This window comes from Cryptotermes secundus, unplaced genomic scaffold (assembly GCF_002891405.2).
Source record: "Cryptotermes secundus unplaced genomic scaffold, Csec_1.0 scaffold215, whole genome shotgun sequence".
NCBI classification, from domain to species: domain Eukaryota; kingdom Metazoa; phylum Arthropoda; class Insecta; order Blattodea; family Kalotermitidae; genus Cryptotermes; species Cryptotermes secundus.
Genome location: NW_019743150.1, coordinates 761,159 through 778,402, shown reverse-complemented (window position 1 = coordinate 778,402; position 17,244 = coordinate 761,159). Strand labels below are relative to the sequence as shown.

The 17,244-nt window shown below is 40.5% G+C and overlaps 1 protein-coding gene across 3 annotated transcripts in view; it reads right to left on the bottom strand.

Moving 5' to 3' along the window:
- LOC111873812 (G protein-coupled receptor kinase 2) overlaps positions 1–17,244 on the bottom strand; it is a 42,262-nt gene that overhangs the window by 23,637 nt on the left and 1,381 nt on the right. The window contains exons 1-3 of one of the 3 annotated variants that reach the window (XM_023868797.2): positions 15,228–15,258; positions 6,298–6,522; positions 6,038–6,205 (exon numbers count right to left, since the gene is read on the bottom strand). In XM_023868797.2, the coding sequence (XP_023724565.1) occupies positions 6,038–6,089 (52 nt within the window). In that variant the 5' untranslated portion in view covers positions 6,090–6,205; positions 6,298–6,522; positions 15,228–15,258. Of the gene's footprint in view, positions 1–6,037; positions 6,206–6,297; positions 6,523–14,279; positions 14,440–15,227; positions 15,259–17,244 lie in introns of those variants that run through there. The other 2 variants (XM_023868795.2, XM_023868796.2) reach the window with 2 other exon arrangements.

Sequence of the window (17,244 nt, the reverse complement as noted above, 5' to 3'; positions counted from 1 at the left end):
ATCTAATTTCTGAAATTTAGGGTCATTATGATCAATATTAATATTTGTAGCTATGGATAGAAAATATTTATTAAATTCATTGGCTATCACATGTTGGTTGGTGATTGAGATCCCATCAATATTTAAAGTTATAGCCTTATCGGCACTGCTAGTTCTATTTGTTTCAAGTTTAATTATATCCCATATAGTTTTATTCTTATTCAGGGATTTATTGATTTTATAAGCGTAGTTTAGCTTTTTTGATTCTTTAATAACAGCTGATAAAATTTTACAATATTTGTTATAATAGTTTTTAAGATCCGGATTATTACCATCTCTACATGCTATGTAGAGTTCTCTTTTCCGTTTACAGGAAGTTGTAATTCCTAGGGTAACCCAATTTTTTTTATTCTTATTATTAGCACAAACACTCTTAAGAGGAAAGCTAGAATAAAAAATTTTCAAGTACGTGTCTAAAAATGAATTGAACATATCATTAACATTATCAGTAGAAAAAACAGTGTCCCAAGTCTCATGGCTTAATTTCAGAAGAAAGTCATTTATTGCAAGATCAGTAATTTTCCTCGTCAATATACTTTTCTTAATAGATGGTCTAAAATTAAAAGAATGAAATATTACAACCTGAGCATCATGGTCAGATAATCCATTTATTATAGGTTTAACAGAATAATTACCTGCCTTAGTAATGTCAATGAAGAAGTTATCAATAGATGTAACTGATCCACGTTGCACGCGAGTAGGGAATTTTACCACACTTGTTAAATTGAAGGTTTGTAGGAGAGCTACAAGTTGTCTTTTCCTCTCACTATCAACTAGGAAGTTTATATTGAAGTCGCCACAGATAACGAAATCCACTGTGACCTTAAATAATTTATTAAGAATTAAATCTAATTTATTCATAAAAATATCAAAATTTCCTGATGGTGATCTATATATAGTAATTATGCATATTTTTCTTGCATTCAGATGACTCATGATGGCACAGATTTCAATATCTCTATCCTTACAATATTTAGTAAGATCAATCTCTTGTTCATTACAATGTTTGTTTACATCCAACGTTAGGTAATTGTAGTCTTTATGTACAAAAATACACACCCCTCCCTTGAGTAAAGATTTCCTGCAGTATGCAGCACCAAGTTTATAACCTTCAAGATTAATCTGTTCTAGTTCTAGTTGTTTAAGGTGATGTTCTGATATACACAATACCTGAGGCAGCCTAGGAAGCAAAGAAAATATCATCTCATCTGTTTTATTTCTAATTCCACAAATATTCTGATGAAATATTATGAGTGTATTGCTGTCTATTACACCCTTTCCTTTTCCCCTAAAAAATCATTTTTCTTTGTTACTGTTGTTGTTTTTTTCAGTCTTTTAGACTTAACAGATAATTAACAGAAGTATCCAACATCTGTTAGAAAAGATTTCCAGATGTGTACGCTTCTGTACACAACAAAACAATGATAAAAGTTCACTAACTAAACCAAACTAAAACCAAATAACTACATGTATTTAGTAACCTGAACCAATCCTTACAACAGTACAACCCAGTTTACATTCTTATGACAGGATTCTCATCTAGAAGTCAGGTCATGCAGAAACACAACCACATGACAAACAGTACCCTCTCATTTCAATGCATCACACAATTTTAGGAACTCCAGTCAGGGGGTGAATTTATCCACTTCCCTGGCACATAAAGCTAAGATATGTAGTGCTGTATAAGCTATAAAATACAATTCTCTAAAGTTGACCCTATGCTTAACTAATTAAGCAGTATGCCATGAAGGCATATGTGGAAATGGATGTATATACCCATATTTTCTTTACCTCAGCACTAGCTGGAGGTGAGTGGTCAGCATCACGCCCCAAGGAAAGATCCCCCTGGTACCCATTGGATGTGAGGCTGGATTGGCCCAGAGCCAGTCCGGACAACTTACTTACTTATGGAGCTGAGCCCTTCCTGAGAAGCCGTCACTCAAGAATTTCCTAGCATTTTATGGCACCCAAAGGTTCATTACTGTGTTCGCAAGAGCCCTCCACTGGTCCCTATCCTGCGCCAGATCAATCCAATCCATACCATCCCATCCTATCTCTCTAAGATCCATTTTAATATTGTTCACCCACCTATACCTTGGTCTTCCCAGTGATATCTTTCCTTCTGGCTTTCCCATCAATATCCTATACGCATTTCTATTCTTCCCCATTCGTGTTACATGCCCTGCCCACCCATCCTCCTTGACTTGATCATTCTAATTATACTTGGAGAAGAGTACAAGTTATGAAGCTCCTCATTATGTAGTTTTTACCAACCTCCTGTCACTTCATCCCTTTTCGGTCCAAATATTCTCCTCAACACCCTGTTCTCAAACACCTTCAGTCTATGTTCCTCCCTTAATATCAGAGACAAAGCTCCACACCCATACAGAACCACAGGCAAAATTATAGTTTTGTATATTCTAACTTTTATGTTCTTGGATAGCAGATGAGAAGACAAAAGGTTCTGTCCAAACGTCAAGAAGACAAACTTCTTGACCCTACCAGAACTCAGACTCCGACCTCTCTCTTGTCCAGTTCATAGTCAGTTGCTATACCGACTGTTTAAATCAGTGATAGCGCCATATTTTAAGAATGAGTTGATTGTATAAGGTGTTAATAAATCTATTCACCAATCCAAACGCCACCTAGACTCACTAATGCACATTACAATATCTAATAACTTAGAAATAACAAGAAATGTGTGCATTAGGACTAGTACTTTCAACTTAAAAAATTAAGTCTGATCTGATCAAATGTTATATTCTCTTAACATTTTTATTTTATTTTCTGTTTTAACAGACTTCTACTTAAGGTACAGACATTTTCAACTGTGTTGTATGTACCATCTCATGATGAATGTTTACTGTAGAAACATGGGGCATGTAGTTATAAACAATGAATAAGGAACTATTTCAGCTTAAGTGTGTGCACCAACTACTCCCAAACTTTAAAAACTTCTCCTTGGCATTTTGCTCTCAGACACCCACAACCTATGGGCTTATTCCTAGGTGGAAACCCATACAAAAACAAGAAAAATTACAGGTCTGTGTATTCTATTTCTGTATTTTTAAAGAAGAGATTGTAATACAGATGATTCATGCCTTCTCCAAATTCAGTGCGATCTGTTTCTTTTCCTATGTAATTTTGTATCCTTATGCAACGCACATAGCAAATTCAAAGAAAGTGCTTTTATTAGATTGAAAAGAGAAAATATTTTATATATATTTCTCCAGTCTCTATGACCTAGTAAAACACAAACTGACACATTTGTCAGTGGTTGCTAAACAATCAAATGCCATGAAGTTCCAGTCTCGCATGATAACACCTTACTGATTCTATATAACCAATAGCCTAGTTTTCTAAATTTGTAATACTGGTCACTGTCTTCTGATTTGACAGAATTCTTCAAATCATATACTGAAGAGTCATTCTATGACAAAGTAAAAAAAAAAAAGTAAAGCTATCCCTGTACCAGGCAGTGAAGGCCCATAGGGCTCTGAGACATTGAGGGTCCAACATTATCTAGACAATCAGCTCAAAGATGGCGGTAAGGTTGTAAGCCTTACGCGCCAGCCGCGCTTTACTCCCCAGGAAAATTATTTAATTAATTCCTGGTACTCATTTCTGTTAAGAGGCTGAGTGAACCCCAGGGCCATAGTGCAGCTGGAAGGATTAGATCAACTGAAAAACCCAATGACCTCATCGGGACTTGAACCCACGACCTTCCAGCTTGTAGCATAGCCCCTCAACCATTCTATGCCAAAGTACTCTCACTTAACCAGTCCTGTTCTACCTTAAGCACAATTTCCCACAGAACTGTTACGTGAGGACTCCGAAACATGTCTGTAACTTTCTTCTTCAACAGTCTTCATACAGAATCTCCAGATATTAATGGTCATTTCCAACAGCTTCCAGGCAGTTGCCTCACTTATCCTAACAGGAAACTATAATACATGGCCCAAGGTTCAAATACTGTTCTTGAATGGTTAGTGTGCCCCCTAATGTGTAAATAAACAGTAAGTAAAAAAAAAAAAAATATATACAGAACAAAGTATTCTTAATCCTATAATTATTATGTCAACTACAAATATTGTGAAAGCACCATATCATGTAATAATGTCTTGACATTTATTTTGAGCAAAAATTCTTCAAACACATATTTCGAGCAAATGAGTGAAGATAATTTTATAGTTACTGCATAAACTCAAAATCGTAATATCAAATTGCTAAAATAATGGTTATATGGTTTACTGAATGATGCTGTCAGCAGCTCAGGTTACATAATCTTGATCTGTAGAGAATAATTTGTGAATATTGAGTAAGCAGTAATAGTCATATCTGTGGTAATATTCTGGCATTTGCCTAAAAGGACAAAGAAAACCATGAAAATCCTTTGTCAGGACAGCCAACGTCTGGGCAAAGACTGGAACCTCAAACCTCCCTAATGGGACCTCATTTGGTGCTAAAACTATGACATAACGGCTTGAGAGCAAGGACCTTGAAACACGTAAATAAATATGACAAATGTGTGTTTTGATTGAATGGATTTATCATCAACACAGCATGGCACATTCTTAGGTTGTGGATGTAGGAGGCAAACTTCAGATGTTGCAAGAAGCTGCAAATGTTGAATATGCAGATGTGGACAGCCAACAAGGAATGGTCCTCCAATTTGGCAGAGTTGAGCAAAGGACTAACAAACTCTTTCCACCACAAAACGAACATGTTAGAAACTTCACAACAGCACTTGGGCAACTATCAAGCTCTCATAAACATAGAAATAAATTTCTTGTGCCTAGAAGTGCCAGAAAAGACAACAGTCCTGCCCCAGCCAGGTATCAAATCCTGGTCATCCAGGCAAAGGCCTATCATTATATTGAGCTATCTCTGCTCTGTGACACAGACACATACAATGAAGGACTATGAGGTCAACATCATTACCATATTGTAACACTATGGCCTGCATAACAAAACATGATTAAGATTCTAATTAGACTTAACACACAGATATATATATATATATATATATATATATATATGAAAAAACCAACTAGTGAATACATCAGCCATTACAAATTATGGCTGTTTCGTATGCAGCACACTATCCTACTTTTGTTTCCATACCCTTCTGTCATTAACAAAATCTTGTTGGCATAGCAACATAATAGTTCTATTCACAAACCATTCTGTTTGGTATTACACATGTTTTCATGAATCAGTTTTAAATGTGGTCATGTGGTCTTGCTTTCCTCAGTAATCACCCATACAATGTCCACCTACTGACAAACTTGTCGCAGAATTTGTTTCATATACATTTTCTGATCTCAACATAAAGATAAAGTAAAATTATATACAATTAATGTAACCTATCCTAACCTGCCAATGTATTTAAATGTTTGAGTAATACGACAAAAAATAAATTATGTTTTGAGTTCACTTGTACAACCAGGAATTTCAGTAAGCAATGTGACTACATCAAAACCTGGTTTCATCTGCACGTTTGTCCACCAGCAAAATTAAATTAAATTCTGTTTACTTTAATAATTATTTTAGGCTCTCTCAAACTTCACCTATATTGCTGATTAAATTAAAAAAAGATGCTAACTTCTGCTAAGCAAAACACGATTAAATAAAATTTATCTAATACAGTTTTCAGGCAGATATGTATTGTTTATGATGTAAAACACTCTTCCAGCCTATTTGTGCCATGCATTTTATAACCTGCCTTTCAGACAAATAGTATTTTACAAACTTAAAACATCTTTTGACAGGCACAGGCTTGGAGTGTATATAAGCTGCAAGTACATGACAGCATAAGTGTGGATTCGCAGCTACGATTTATGTCCATAAATCCCAAATATTTATTAATATAATAATTATTCGAGCATATCCCTGCTACATACGGCCTGGGATGTATATTTAAATCGTATAAAACTTAATACAATCTATATACACCATGACCTATAAAGCTTTCCAGTTGAAAGAACGTTATGCTTACCTTCTCTGGCTTTTAGATATACAGTGTTTGCAACAATATTCTCTAATTCCATGAGTTCCAGTTTGCCTGATTTCCCGTTCCCCGGGCCGATATCGACCCTTTCCCATCAAAATGTTTACTTCAGTCGGGGTGTGGTGGAGCGGGGAAGATGGCGACCAAGACCTTCAGCTGAAACGTCAATTTTTGTAACATGAATTGTCGTAACACATCAGCGATGTTCAAAATGAATTCACTGTATTACACACGAATGCTATAAGTACCTCAATAAACGTCACAACACAATACCAAATGCGTAACGGAAGTTCCCAGTCACAGGTTCTATGAGCGGGAGAACAACACCGAACACATGTATACCTAGCACAGCCGGCTAGATCGTTCCCTTGTTTACGCAGATTACTAGCAGACTCCAACGCTCCCAACACTGGTTACTTTTACAACACCAACCTAGGCCTCCTGCGTTTACCCGCAATAATGCAACAGGCATCCTAACATTTACAAGAGTGTTCGGATTATGACAGCTGATGGGGTTTCTCTCGTTATTACATGACTTTTATAACATGCAGTACCCATAGTCAAATTAAATTTAATTTTGTATCAATTTCTTTCCGTTTGAGAATTTCAAGAGGTTAGAATTGTCATACATATTCCAATATTTTCCCCACGGTAAGAGGGAGGAGGGATGCGATTTCAAACCGCTATAAATAAATTCGAAATTATTTCGGGTTGGAGTAGTTATCATTGCTGACACTGTAATAACAGGAAATGTGAAACAAATATTTTATATATATGTGTGACGATTAGCTTGATTTCTACCTCAAAACTGTGTTCTGTCCTTTTAAACGAACTTTATTTATTTCCTGCACAGAAAAGAAAACTGAAAAATAACTGGAGATCGCGAAGCGAATTGCCAGATCTACTGCCGTGCTGCGAAAGACCAAGGATAGAACTTTGTGGAGGGGTTGACCCCTTCCGAAGCGGAAAAAGAGGCCCCACAAGGTTAGGAGCAGGGAATGTGGCGGCACCAGCTACTCTGAACAGTTTCACCCCCACGGTTGGAACGAAAAAGGACAGAAAAAAGTTTTTATTTGTGCACCTGGATTGACCTAAACCTTATCAGGGAGTCGCTCGGGACGAGAGAACTTAAGGAGGGAGCGATGGTGGCGGTTGGAGAGTAGTCACCGCAGGAAAAACGGAGCCACAAAAAGACGTCACGAGCAGAACCTTCGCAAAAGAAGGGACGGTGATACACCGTTAGTCTATTCGGAACGAACTGCCTTAAGGAGGGAGCAATGTGACATGACGCCTGAAAGCCGGAAGTGCGCAGTCAGAGAAGCACAACAGAGATATCTGTTACCAGATAACGGCTAGATAAATATTGTTCCCGCAGCAACGAATTACCATGGCAACAGATACGCAGAATAACAGAGGAACTGTACGACATGGTGATCTGTTTGCGGTCTGCACCGGGTCATGAAAGCACACGTAATTGATTCGCAGGGATGAGCCAGTCGTACAGAGAGAGAGAGAAGGCTAGAGACTAGGTGCCAGTCAAAGATCCAGAGAACAGTGAGGGATTCGTTATCAAGAAGGAATTAAATGTGTGAACTCTTATAATCAAGTTTAATTGCAATATAGTCGTCCAATAAATCCAATCGTCAAATCTATAACCCATAATTTTTAGTCTCGCTTACCCCTAATACGTGACAATATGAAGACCTATCTGGACTCCTTCAACTTATCTGACAATGTACGAAATATATCCTACATAGCCCCTCATGAGACATCACAGTGCCCATTGGGATATATGAACCCCCGCTTCAGAACCTCTAGGTTAAAGAAAATGTCAGGACAATACACTTAACCCACAACAAATAACATAGTACACTGTTACTTTCGGTTTCTTCTCTTTCGAAATTCTGCATCGTCGGTTCTCCCGCCCTGCCTTCAGGTACACATTAGTTCGACATCCGCTGCAGTGCGTGAGTCTATAAGTGCTCTGCTTCATATATGCAGTTATTCTCACCGCAACCAACCAGAGTCTACAGACTGGTGTAGCAGAAACGTTTCTACTCTCATTTAAGAGACACCAAGCTCGGGTCTCAACCAGATTACCGAGTATCTTGACTGAGCTGCTTGTTGGTTTTATTCTGTTCTCCAGACCAATACAATGACCAGTTCCTTCCAAATCCTTACCTACTCAGCACATGAGATGAACACCCACTTAATAGGAAGTTATATAACCTCTACAGCTGAAATTACGTCGATAAATAAGCAAGGACTTAATCACACTAGAGATGAACCTTGAGAATAGGGATTCTTGTACTCATGTTTAAGAGCTTAGAACTTTAGGGATCTAGGCGTATGGGAAAGAATATTATTAAAATGGAAATTAGAGGACACAAGGCCCAATGATAGGCTTCTGTGAGCAGGGTAAAACGCATTTGATTTTGATAAAAGTCACGGAAATTCTGAAGCAGCTAAATAAATATTAACTATCAGAAGGAGTCTATATTATTTGAATTCGAACTCCCAATACTTGTTCCTATAAGCTGTTTTGACCTCGGTAGCAATCAATAGTTATGACGTGAGTATAACGTCATTATTATAACATTAGTTATTATATCGCGCACTGCGGCCTCTAATTACTTCAATGAGAATGCTTCACATCCGAGTGTGGGCCAGTAGTGGTATCCGTTGCGTAGGTGTAGAGAGCATATTGTCTATTATGGCGTTACTCAAACTGTGGTTCTGATACTCCAACGGTGTGTGGGTTTGTTTAATGACGCTATCATCTACACCAAAGAACGTCGAATGGTAGAACGATTGATGAATTATGAATTTGGATAGATTTGGAAGGAAGCGATTGTGGCCCCATCCATGTACTATCCGACCTCGACGTGATGTAGTCTCAATACTGACTCCGTGGCTTTAGTCCGCATGCGAACTCTACCGCCCGAGCGACCGCCGCTTGTCGGCGAAGTTAGTGTGAACTTCAGCAGATAGAGGGTGTCGCGTGATCAGCGAAACGAATCCCCACGGCCGTCTTTTTCAGATTTCTAGACCGGAGCAGCTATTTTCTTGAAATAGCTCCTCAATTATCCTCATGAGGCTGAGTGGACCCCGTTCCAGACCCACTATTTCTCAGAAAATCTGGTAGCGACGGGAATCGAACACGGACCTCTGGATCTGTAGCCAGGAACTCTGACCACTAGACCACAGAGGCGGTCAGGACTGACAGAGTCATTAAATAACCAACTTGAAAGAAAACTACCCCGAAATTTTCCTGGAAGCATCGAAGAAAACTACGAAATCCCCAAGACTGAGTAGTTAGTGTCAGAGTCGAGATTTGAACCAAGTACCTCCTGAATAAAGTCCAGAACGTTAGAGCTAGACCAGGCTACTCCATCCCACGGGTACGAAAACAGCTTTTCAGGGATACCATAAATCATCATTCGTACTTTTAAGCATTGATGAATAACAGTTATCGTTATGACATCGAACTAACTAAATCCACGGAGCTTAATCCTCATTGAGAAGCCGCCAGTCGCTCAGCTACTCAAGAATTCCCAACATTCTACGGAACCTGAAGGTTCATCGCCGTGTTCACAGAATCCCTCTACTGGTCCGTCTCCTGAACCAAATCAATTCCTGTCCATACCGACCCCATTCTATTCCTCAAATACCCATTTTAATATTATTCTCACACCTACGTCTATGTCTTCCTAGTGTTCTCTCCCTTTCTGGCTGTCCCACTAAAACACAATAGGTATTAATCTTTTTCCCATACGTGCTACATACCGTTTCATATCACAAATAATTTTGTACTGAGATAAGCCCGGGTAACAGAAGATGCTCTCATACCGCCTCTAGCAGTTGGAAGGAGATTGACTTGATTAATCTGTGCAGTTTAGAACTCCTTTTTCTTTTCTTCTGTCCTGACATTAAAACTGTTTCAAGGTGTGCCAACAACAGAAAGATTCAGGGCCGACGTCCCGCTCTGAAGGAACTCATACCCATAGATACACACGCGTTACATCTCGAATGTTAATTAGAGAAACATTTTCAGTTGTATGAAAAATTGAGGTGACAAAATATCCGTCATATTCCGTTTTTTGCTATATAATTATATTAATTTTACATCTTAAGAAGTATAGCCTGAATAGCTCACTGAGTATAGTCACTAGGCTACAGTGAGTGATCCGGGTTCGATGTCTCCCAAACCAACTCTAGGGCCCACCCAGACTCTTATTATATAAAGGATAAGGGGAACTCTTTCACTGGGGATAAAGCGATAGGAGTGTGAAGCTGCCCGCTCACCACCATCAAGAAGCATGACGCAATACCTCCTCCCCCACATGTCTCCATGGCATAGCTCTTAAACACAGAAACACAGTTACCTTTGTATTTTTATACCTGGACCTGTTGTGCAATTTTCCAGTATGAGTATGAGGGGGTGAGCCATAAAACTGGCCCTAGCACTGCGACCTTCAGTGGTCTATTGTGCTTTAATTTTTCAGTAAATACGTAATTAAATTACTCACTAATTATCCAACATACTAAATTACTAGCTCCTGCTGTATTTACCATTTAAAGCCTAGTGGTTACTATATGTACCACCTACTTTAACACACTAAACTCTGCATTCTGCCCACAAAGTGTATATGTGTGTGATTCTCATAATAAACAGCGACTGTTTTCCGGAACAGAATTAACCGGTTGGGCTTTGCAACGAAGACGTAATGCGTTTCCTGTGAGGTATGGACTGGACTCATACATTATCTTAAAATGAACTTAAAAAACGGATGCGTCCATACTGCATCTATATAACCAATATGCACAGTTGTAACAAAACGCCCATGCATCGATCGGAAATTGAACCCGTAACCCCAGCACGCGCACTTATTTTACAGTCCGCCACTGAGCAATAAGATGTCTGTTAGTGACGTCATTGCTGAATTGCAGTGTCAATAAACTTAATGAAGGCTGCCGCATTTCAAAACAGAAATCACGACTTCGTAGTGATGTTTAAAACAAATTTAATCCTGGAGAATGCCTATATTGCATGTATGCCCGTGTCAATACGGTACACAAATTAAATTAAAACTTAAATTCTTAAGTCACCGAGGTTAGAATATATTTCAATTTAGAATATTCTGAGTTCTGTTCCCAGGCTGTATTAAAGCTCATACGTGTATGTTCGCATAATCCTCGTAATACACAGTGATATTTTCTTAAATAGCAAAGACTGGAATCTATGTACTGTCTGAGTTACTGACAAGGTCGTTTAATCAAGTAGAAGCTACGAGCTATTATTTCATACGTATTTATGTTACTTTGGGGCTATGCGGTAGCTTAGTTGGTTGAGGCACTATGCTACAAGCCGTAAGGTCGCGGGTTCGAGTCTGGAGGAGGTGAGTTTTTTTTTAATTTATCTAGCCCTTCCAGCCGCACTATGGGCTTGGGAACAGAAATGAGTATCAGGTATCTTCCTGGGGGTAGGAGGTTAAAGGGCGGCTGGTACATAAGGCTGACAGCCTCACCGCCATCTGTGAGCCGATTGTCTAGAAAATGTGGGAGCCTCGACGTCTCACAGCCTTATGGGCCTCCACGGCCTGTTACAGGGAGAGCTTTACCTTTTTATGTTACTGTACATTATTTTGTCTGTTTATTTATGTATTGCTTATTTATGAACTTCCGAGAGCCAGGATAGCGTAGTCGGTATAGGGTTACGAGTTGGATGGTCAGAATTCAATTCCGGGAAGAGGAGAGATGTTTTTCTTTTCTCCGAGGTATTCAGACCGGCTCTGGGGACCACCAAGTCTCTTATCCAGTGAGTAGCAATGGGACTGTTTCCTCTGGGATATTTTTTATTGCTAGTGAGGTGGGACTAAGTCCCTTGTACTGAGGCCACTTCTGGCCTATTGTACCAGCCCCAGATGATAGGTGAGGGTCATTTTGGAGCAATTGGTGGAATGAAGATTGGCAGGGGAAACCGAAGTACTCGGAGAAAACCTGCCCCAGCGCAACTTTATCCACTACAAATCCGACTTGAACAGATCCGAGTTCGAACCTGGGTCTCCGTGGTGGGAAGCCAGCGACTAACCGCTTGAGCTATGGCGCGGCCACCTTCCTCTGGGATAAAGCGACTATGGTGAATCCGACAACTCATTTCCATTTAGTGTCGTGGTCAAGAATGGTGGAGCTATAAACCTTCGCTCTCTATGACGTGGTGCTTAATTAATTAAGCACAGGGACAACTTTATGTTATGTAAAGGCTGGAAACTCCACTTACGAAGAGACCATTTACATAATAAAGTAATTCGGGAGAAAGTGGGAAACCCCAGTCCCATAAACCGATGCTGAAGATTTTTTTTCCTTGTCATTACAGCCCCAGTGGGCCTAGGCCTACCTCCATGAACTTCTCCGTTCACTTTGGTTTTTCTAGATCTTACACATCCGGTAGGACTTCTTGGGCGGGTGATCAGCTCGTCGCAAGGCCTCTACCTGTACACAAACACAGAAAAACGCACACACACAAACTAAACATTCATGCCCTGAGTGGAATTTTAACCCACGATCCCGGTTTCCAAGCGAGCGAAGACAGTACATGCCTTAGACCGCTCGGCTACCGTGACCGTCAGTGTATAAGAATAATATATAAGAATTCGGTTCGTACCTCACAGGAAACAGATCCGAACCCACGGTCCCGGCTTCCGAGCGAGCGAAGACAGTACATGCCTTAGACCGCTCTGCTACCGTGACCGGCGATGCTGAGGATTAGAATGAAGATATCACTTGGAAAGGACGAAAGATATACAACGGGCCCATACACCAATATTCTTAATAGAGAATAATAATAACAATAGTAGTATTATTATTCTCAGTGGGGTGAGACTGAGTCCACTTGGTACTGCGGCCACTACTGAACTATTGTACCAGCCACAGATGATAGATGATGGTGACTGTGGAGCAATTGGTGGAATGAAGATTGGCAGGGGAAACAGAGATACTCGGAGAAAACCTGCCCCGGTGCCACTTTGTCCACCACAAATCCCACATGACCTGACTCTGGCTCGAACCAAGGCCGCCACGGTGGGAAGCCAGCGACTACCGCTTGAGCTATGGTGCGGCCGTAAGAATAGCATTAACCAATTGGTCTTTGTAGAGAAGTACTATCTTCTGGGATGTGAAACCGTGTATTCTGATGCAAGTTTACCGACATGTCGGAGGAAATGTCTCCATCTTCAGGATTTCAGTGTAAGCCGAGCTGCTTGGACAAGCGAGAAGTATCCAGGAGTGCTCTCGTCACGGTGGTAAAGAGAAAATCTCTGTCCCGCCCGGGAATCGAATCACTGTCGTCCGGCCCGTAGCTGGTCAGTATACTGACCGCTGACATGCGAAAGAATCGACCGTGTTCTAGTCTGAGGAACTGGCTCCGAATGTCTTTGGTGTGCCTGGCGAAAGCCACGATATCTTGTTAAGTTAGTCGGTCCTCGGAAAGAATGTTTCATTCATAATTTGTGAGTAGGTTCTTGGTCTATATGTATACAATTTTTTACATTAATTGCTTCACTTCTTCATAAGTTATTGCCATTAAACCGAAATTTAAATATAAATGTATCGTGTTTATTATATTTCACACCCTACACAAATTATACCAACTTACATGCATCTATATTTCTAAAGTCTATTACGACTTAAATGTCAGAATTATTCTCTTCTATTCACTCTGGCATCTTTTCCACTCCAAAAGTTCGTTCGGCCACCATGTTACTCTTCTTGCACTTTCGATGCTTCCACTATTTATTTCAGATGTATTATTTGTATTATTGATTGTAAATATTTCAAAGATTTGTTGTGAGTGTTTAACTATTAGGATAAAATTTACTTACTTTCCAAAACGCTGAAGCTCAGAGAAAAGTTACGCAAATAATTTTAAAAACATCACGCCTACTATCATATAAACAATATTTGCATAAAGCTTGCCGATGAAGTCAGCGTCTACACGAGCGTACAAAATGCGTCCGTTGTAACGAACGTACTTTGCTGAGGACGTTGCTGAGGACAGCACACAGTTGCAGAATGCGGTGCGTAGTTTTTTGTCTGCATGGAGCCAGAAGAAAGCGTAGCATTCGCCTCTCTTGCTTATTTCTACAACGGACGCTACGACTTTCGTTACAACGGACGCATTCTGTACGCTCGTGTAGACGCTGCCTTAGGGAAAACACTGATGTGTGTATACCTTCGAAAAAATTCCTAGCCTCTTGCGATCATCCTGCTGCCTAGCTGTTTCCCACTCGATTTACGACACTGCATGAAAGACCTACGAAAACAGCAGACAGACGTCAAAATATGTAGATGGAACACGTGCTTCTAATGTCCGTCCCGAATGACGCAAGCACAGTCTGTAACACACGTCCACTCATCTATCATGGCACATACAGAGTGATTCTAAATTACTGTCGGAGTGTCCGTGCACTATAAACGTGAACACAATCAAAAATTTAGAATCATATTATACTTCACTTCCTATATAATTTGACGTAAAAACTAAACTCCGCACCCTGTAGTCCGCAAGTGAACTATACAGACCGAGCGACCGCCGCTTCATTAGAACTCATGCTGGTTAGCTAACCTAGCATTTGCCTGTTTCATGTGAAGAAAACAGAGAAATATTCCAATCAGAAAAGCTGGCCTCCGGTTCGAGAAACAAATGCAGAACTTGCAGAATAAGGAACAGGAATAAGTTTACCGACATTTCGAAGAAACGTGATAATTCCATCTTCGGAGTAGAAGAACTTATACCAGACTACACGGCGTCACAACCCAGAAGACTATGATCTGATTGTCTTTCTACATCGTGAATGGTGAATGGATTAATTAAGTACTTATACACACGACTTGGAACTACCAGCAATTACAGCGTCACCACTAATCACCATAGTACACGCTATGCTTTTTCTAGCCTGCAGTGTCTTCACCAGCCGTTTCCTGGCAACGGCTTCTAACAGTGAAGACTCTTCAGCTTCACGCGCTCAAGCCCTCTCTTCACGGAATCCCGTACAGAATTGTACCGGCCGCCCCAGTTGTCCTCAAGGTAACTCCTCGGCATTGACCACGTAGAAACACCCCGTTTGCGCCAGTAACTCTATTGTTACGCGTCGTTTCGTTGTTGCGGGAAAGTGTTTACCTAGCCGTTGCCTGGAAACAGCTCTGGTATATTCTCCTACCTCTCGATCGTCTTATAGTACCGGCACTGCACGCTACAATACTTTACTCTGTCCAATTCTGTGAGTCCTTGCGTCACTCACTGCGTCCTTCACGATCTCTCTCTTTGTCACACGTACTGACTGGTAAAGTCATCAGATCAGATGTTTCTGTCCACCAGGATGGGAAGTTTCATTTCTTATGTAGATTATTCATCCATATTTTTCCCTATTAAACAATTTATGTCTCAATGGTGTTCAAGGATATCCAAAATATGACTTTCGTGCCACAAAATTAACCAGTTCAGTGGATTAGAGCTCTTAAACACACTCAGCGAATCTCTTCCTTTCATAGACACAGAAAGTTTATCATTACAGAGCTCACAGAAGCCTGTCTTTACATCCGGATAAATCCAGTCCATATCGCTACATGCTGCTTCTTTAAAATCCACTTTAATATTATCCATTTATATACACTTACGTAGTAGATCCCACAACCCAGACACTAATTCAGAATCACCATGCATATTCAACAAAAGGTATAATCTCTTGGTGCCGGGTCTACCCATCGCAACGCTCCTACAGCCATAAAAAGAAACATGAGAACAAAAACAATTTGGACAGATACCCGAGTGGGAAAGAGCCATGGAGATATAAGCGACAGGGTTAGGCCCAGATCAAGTCTGGGCGCGATGCCGTAGGCTGCATTTGGGTAAAAAAGCAGAAAAGGTAAAGTTATCCCTGTAACAGTCCGTGGAGGCCAATAGGGTTGCGATATGTAGAGGCTCCCACATTTTCTATACAATCGGCTCACAAATGGCGGTGAGGTTGTCAGCCTTACGCGCCGGACGCCCTTTACCCTAAGGAATATTCCTGGCACCCATTTCTGTTACAGGTTGAGTCGACCCCAGGGGCATAGTGCGGCTGGAGGATTAGGTAAATTGAAATAAAAACACCTCATCGGGATTTGATTCCGCGACCTTCCGGCTTGTAGCGTAGTGCCTCAATCAACTACTATATCGCGTGCCCCCAGGTTGGATTTAGGTAAATTTATTTATTTACAGTTGCTATGATAATGTCGTTAGTAAATCAGACCACATAGAATATAATTATTTTGGACGACAGTGAAAAAGGAACTGGAAAAGATGTCGAAGGAAACGACCGTGGCCTAATTTAAGGCATTGTCCCGGAATTTTCCTGAAGTGACTTAGAAAATCCAAGAAATACAGCTCAGTGTCTAGGCTAAGGTTCGAACAGAGCTCCTTCCAAATATAAGTAAAAAATGTGACCGTTTGAGTCGAATTGCTGCGTAAGGAGACGGAGAGAAAATGCTCCGCCCGTGGCGAGAATATAACCCCGGTCGTCCATCCCGCAGCCGGTCTTTATTGTCCGAGTTATGAGTTCGAACACATACAGGCGCATAAGTACAACGCCGCACGAGATCCGATTATTCTGATGTGTCTGTGAGCCACGTCATGCAAAGTTGCAAGGCAAATAAACCATTTTCTTTTGTGGACAAATCTGCATTTACAGGTTCCATGAATTATGCTTCAGACGTCATGTCTGAAGGGTCGAATGAGTAAACCGGTTTATGGACTAGAACAGGATTTACACAACTCCACAGTCTGTTAGTGTAATATGGTCGGTTCCTGGAACATAACATTTTACCCCCCACATTAACCTTCTGAAGCCTGAAGTTCAAATAAATCTATCCATTCCTACATGTCTACACACAAAGAAATGTGTGTTTTTCACGCTGATTTCTTGCTTGGTTTATTCTTCGACCCTGAAGATGGAGACGATATGTTCCCCCGAAAGGATGGTTATATCCTAGATGGCAAACCCATAAACATCGCTGTGAGGACCTCAGATCCTTCATGTGTGTCTGCTTGTCTGTTCTTCATAAATGTCCACACCTTCGCTCCTATTTCGAACAAATCTGTTATGATAGCAGATGACCTCTTTGGGGAGGTTTCAGACACCTGAACCCCCCCGCACAAT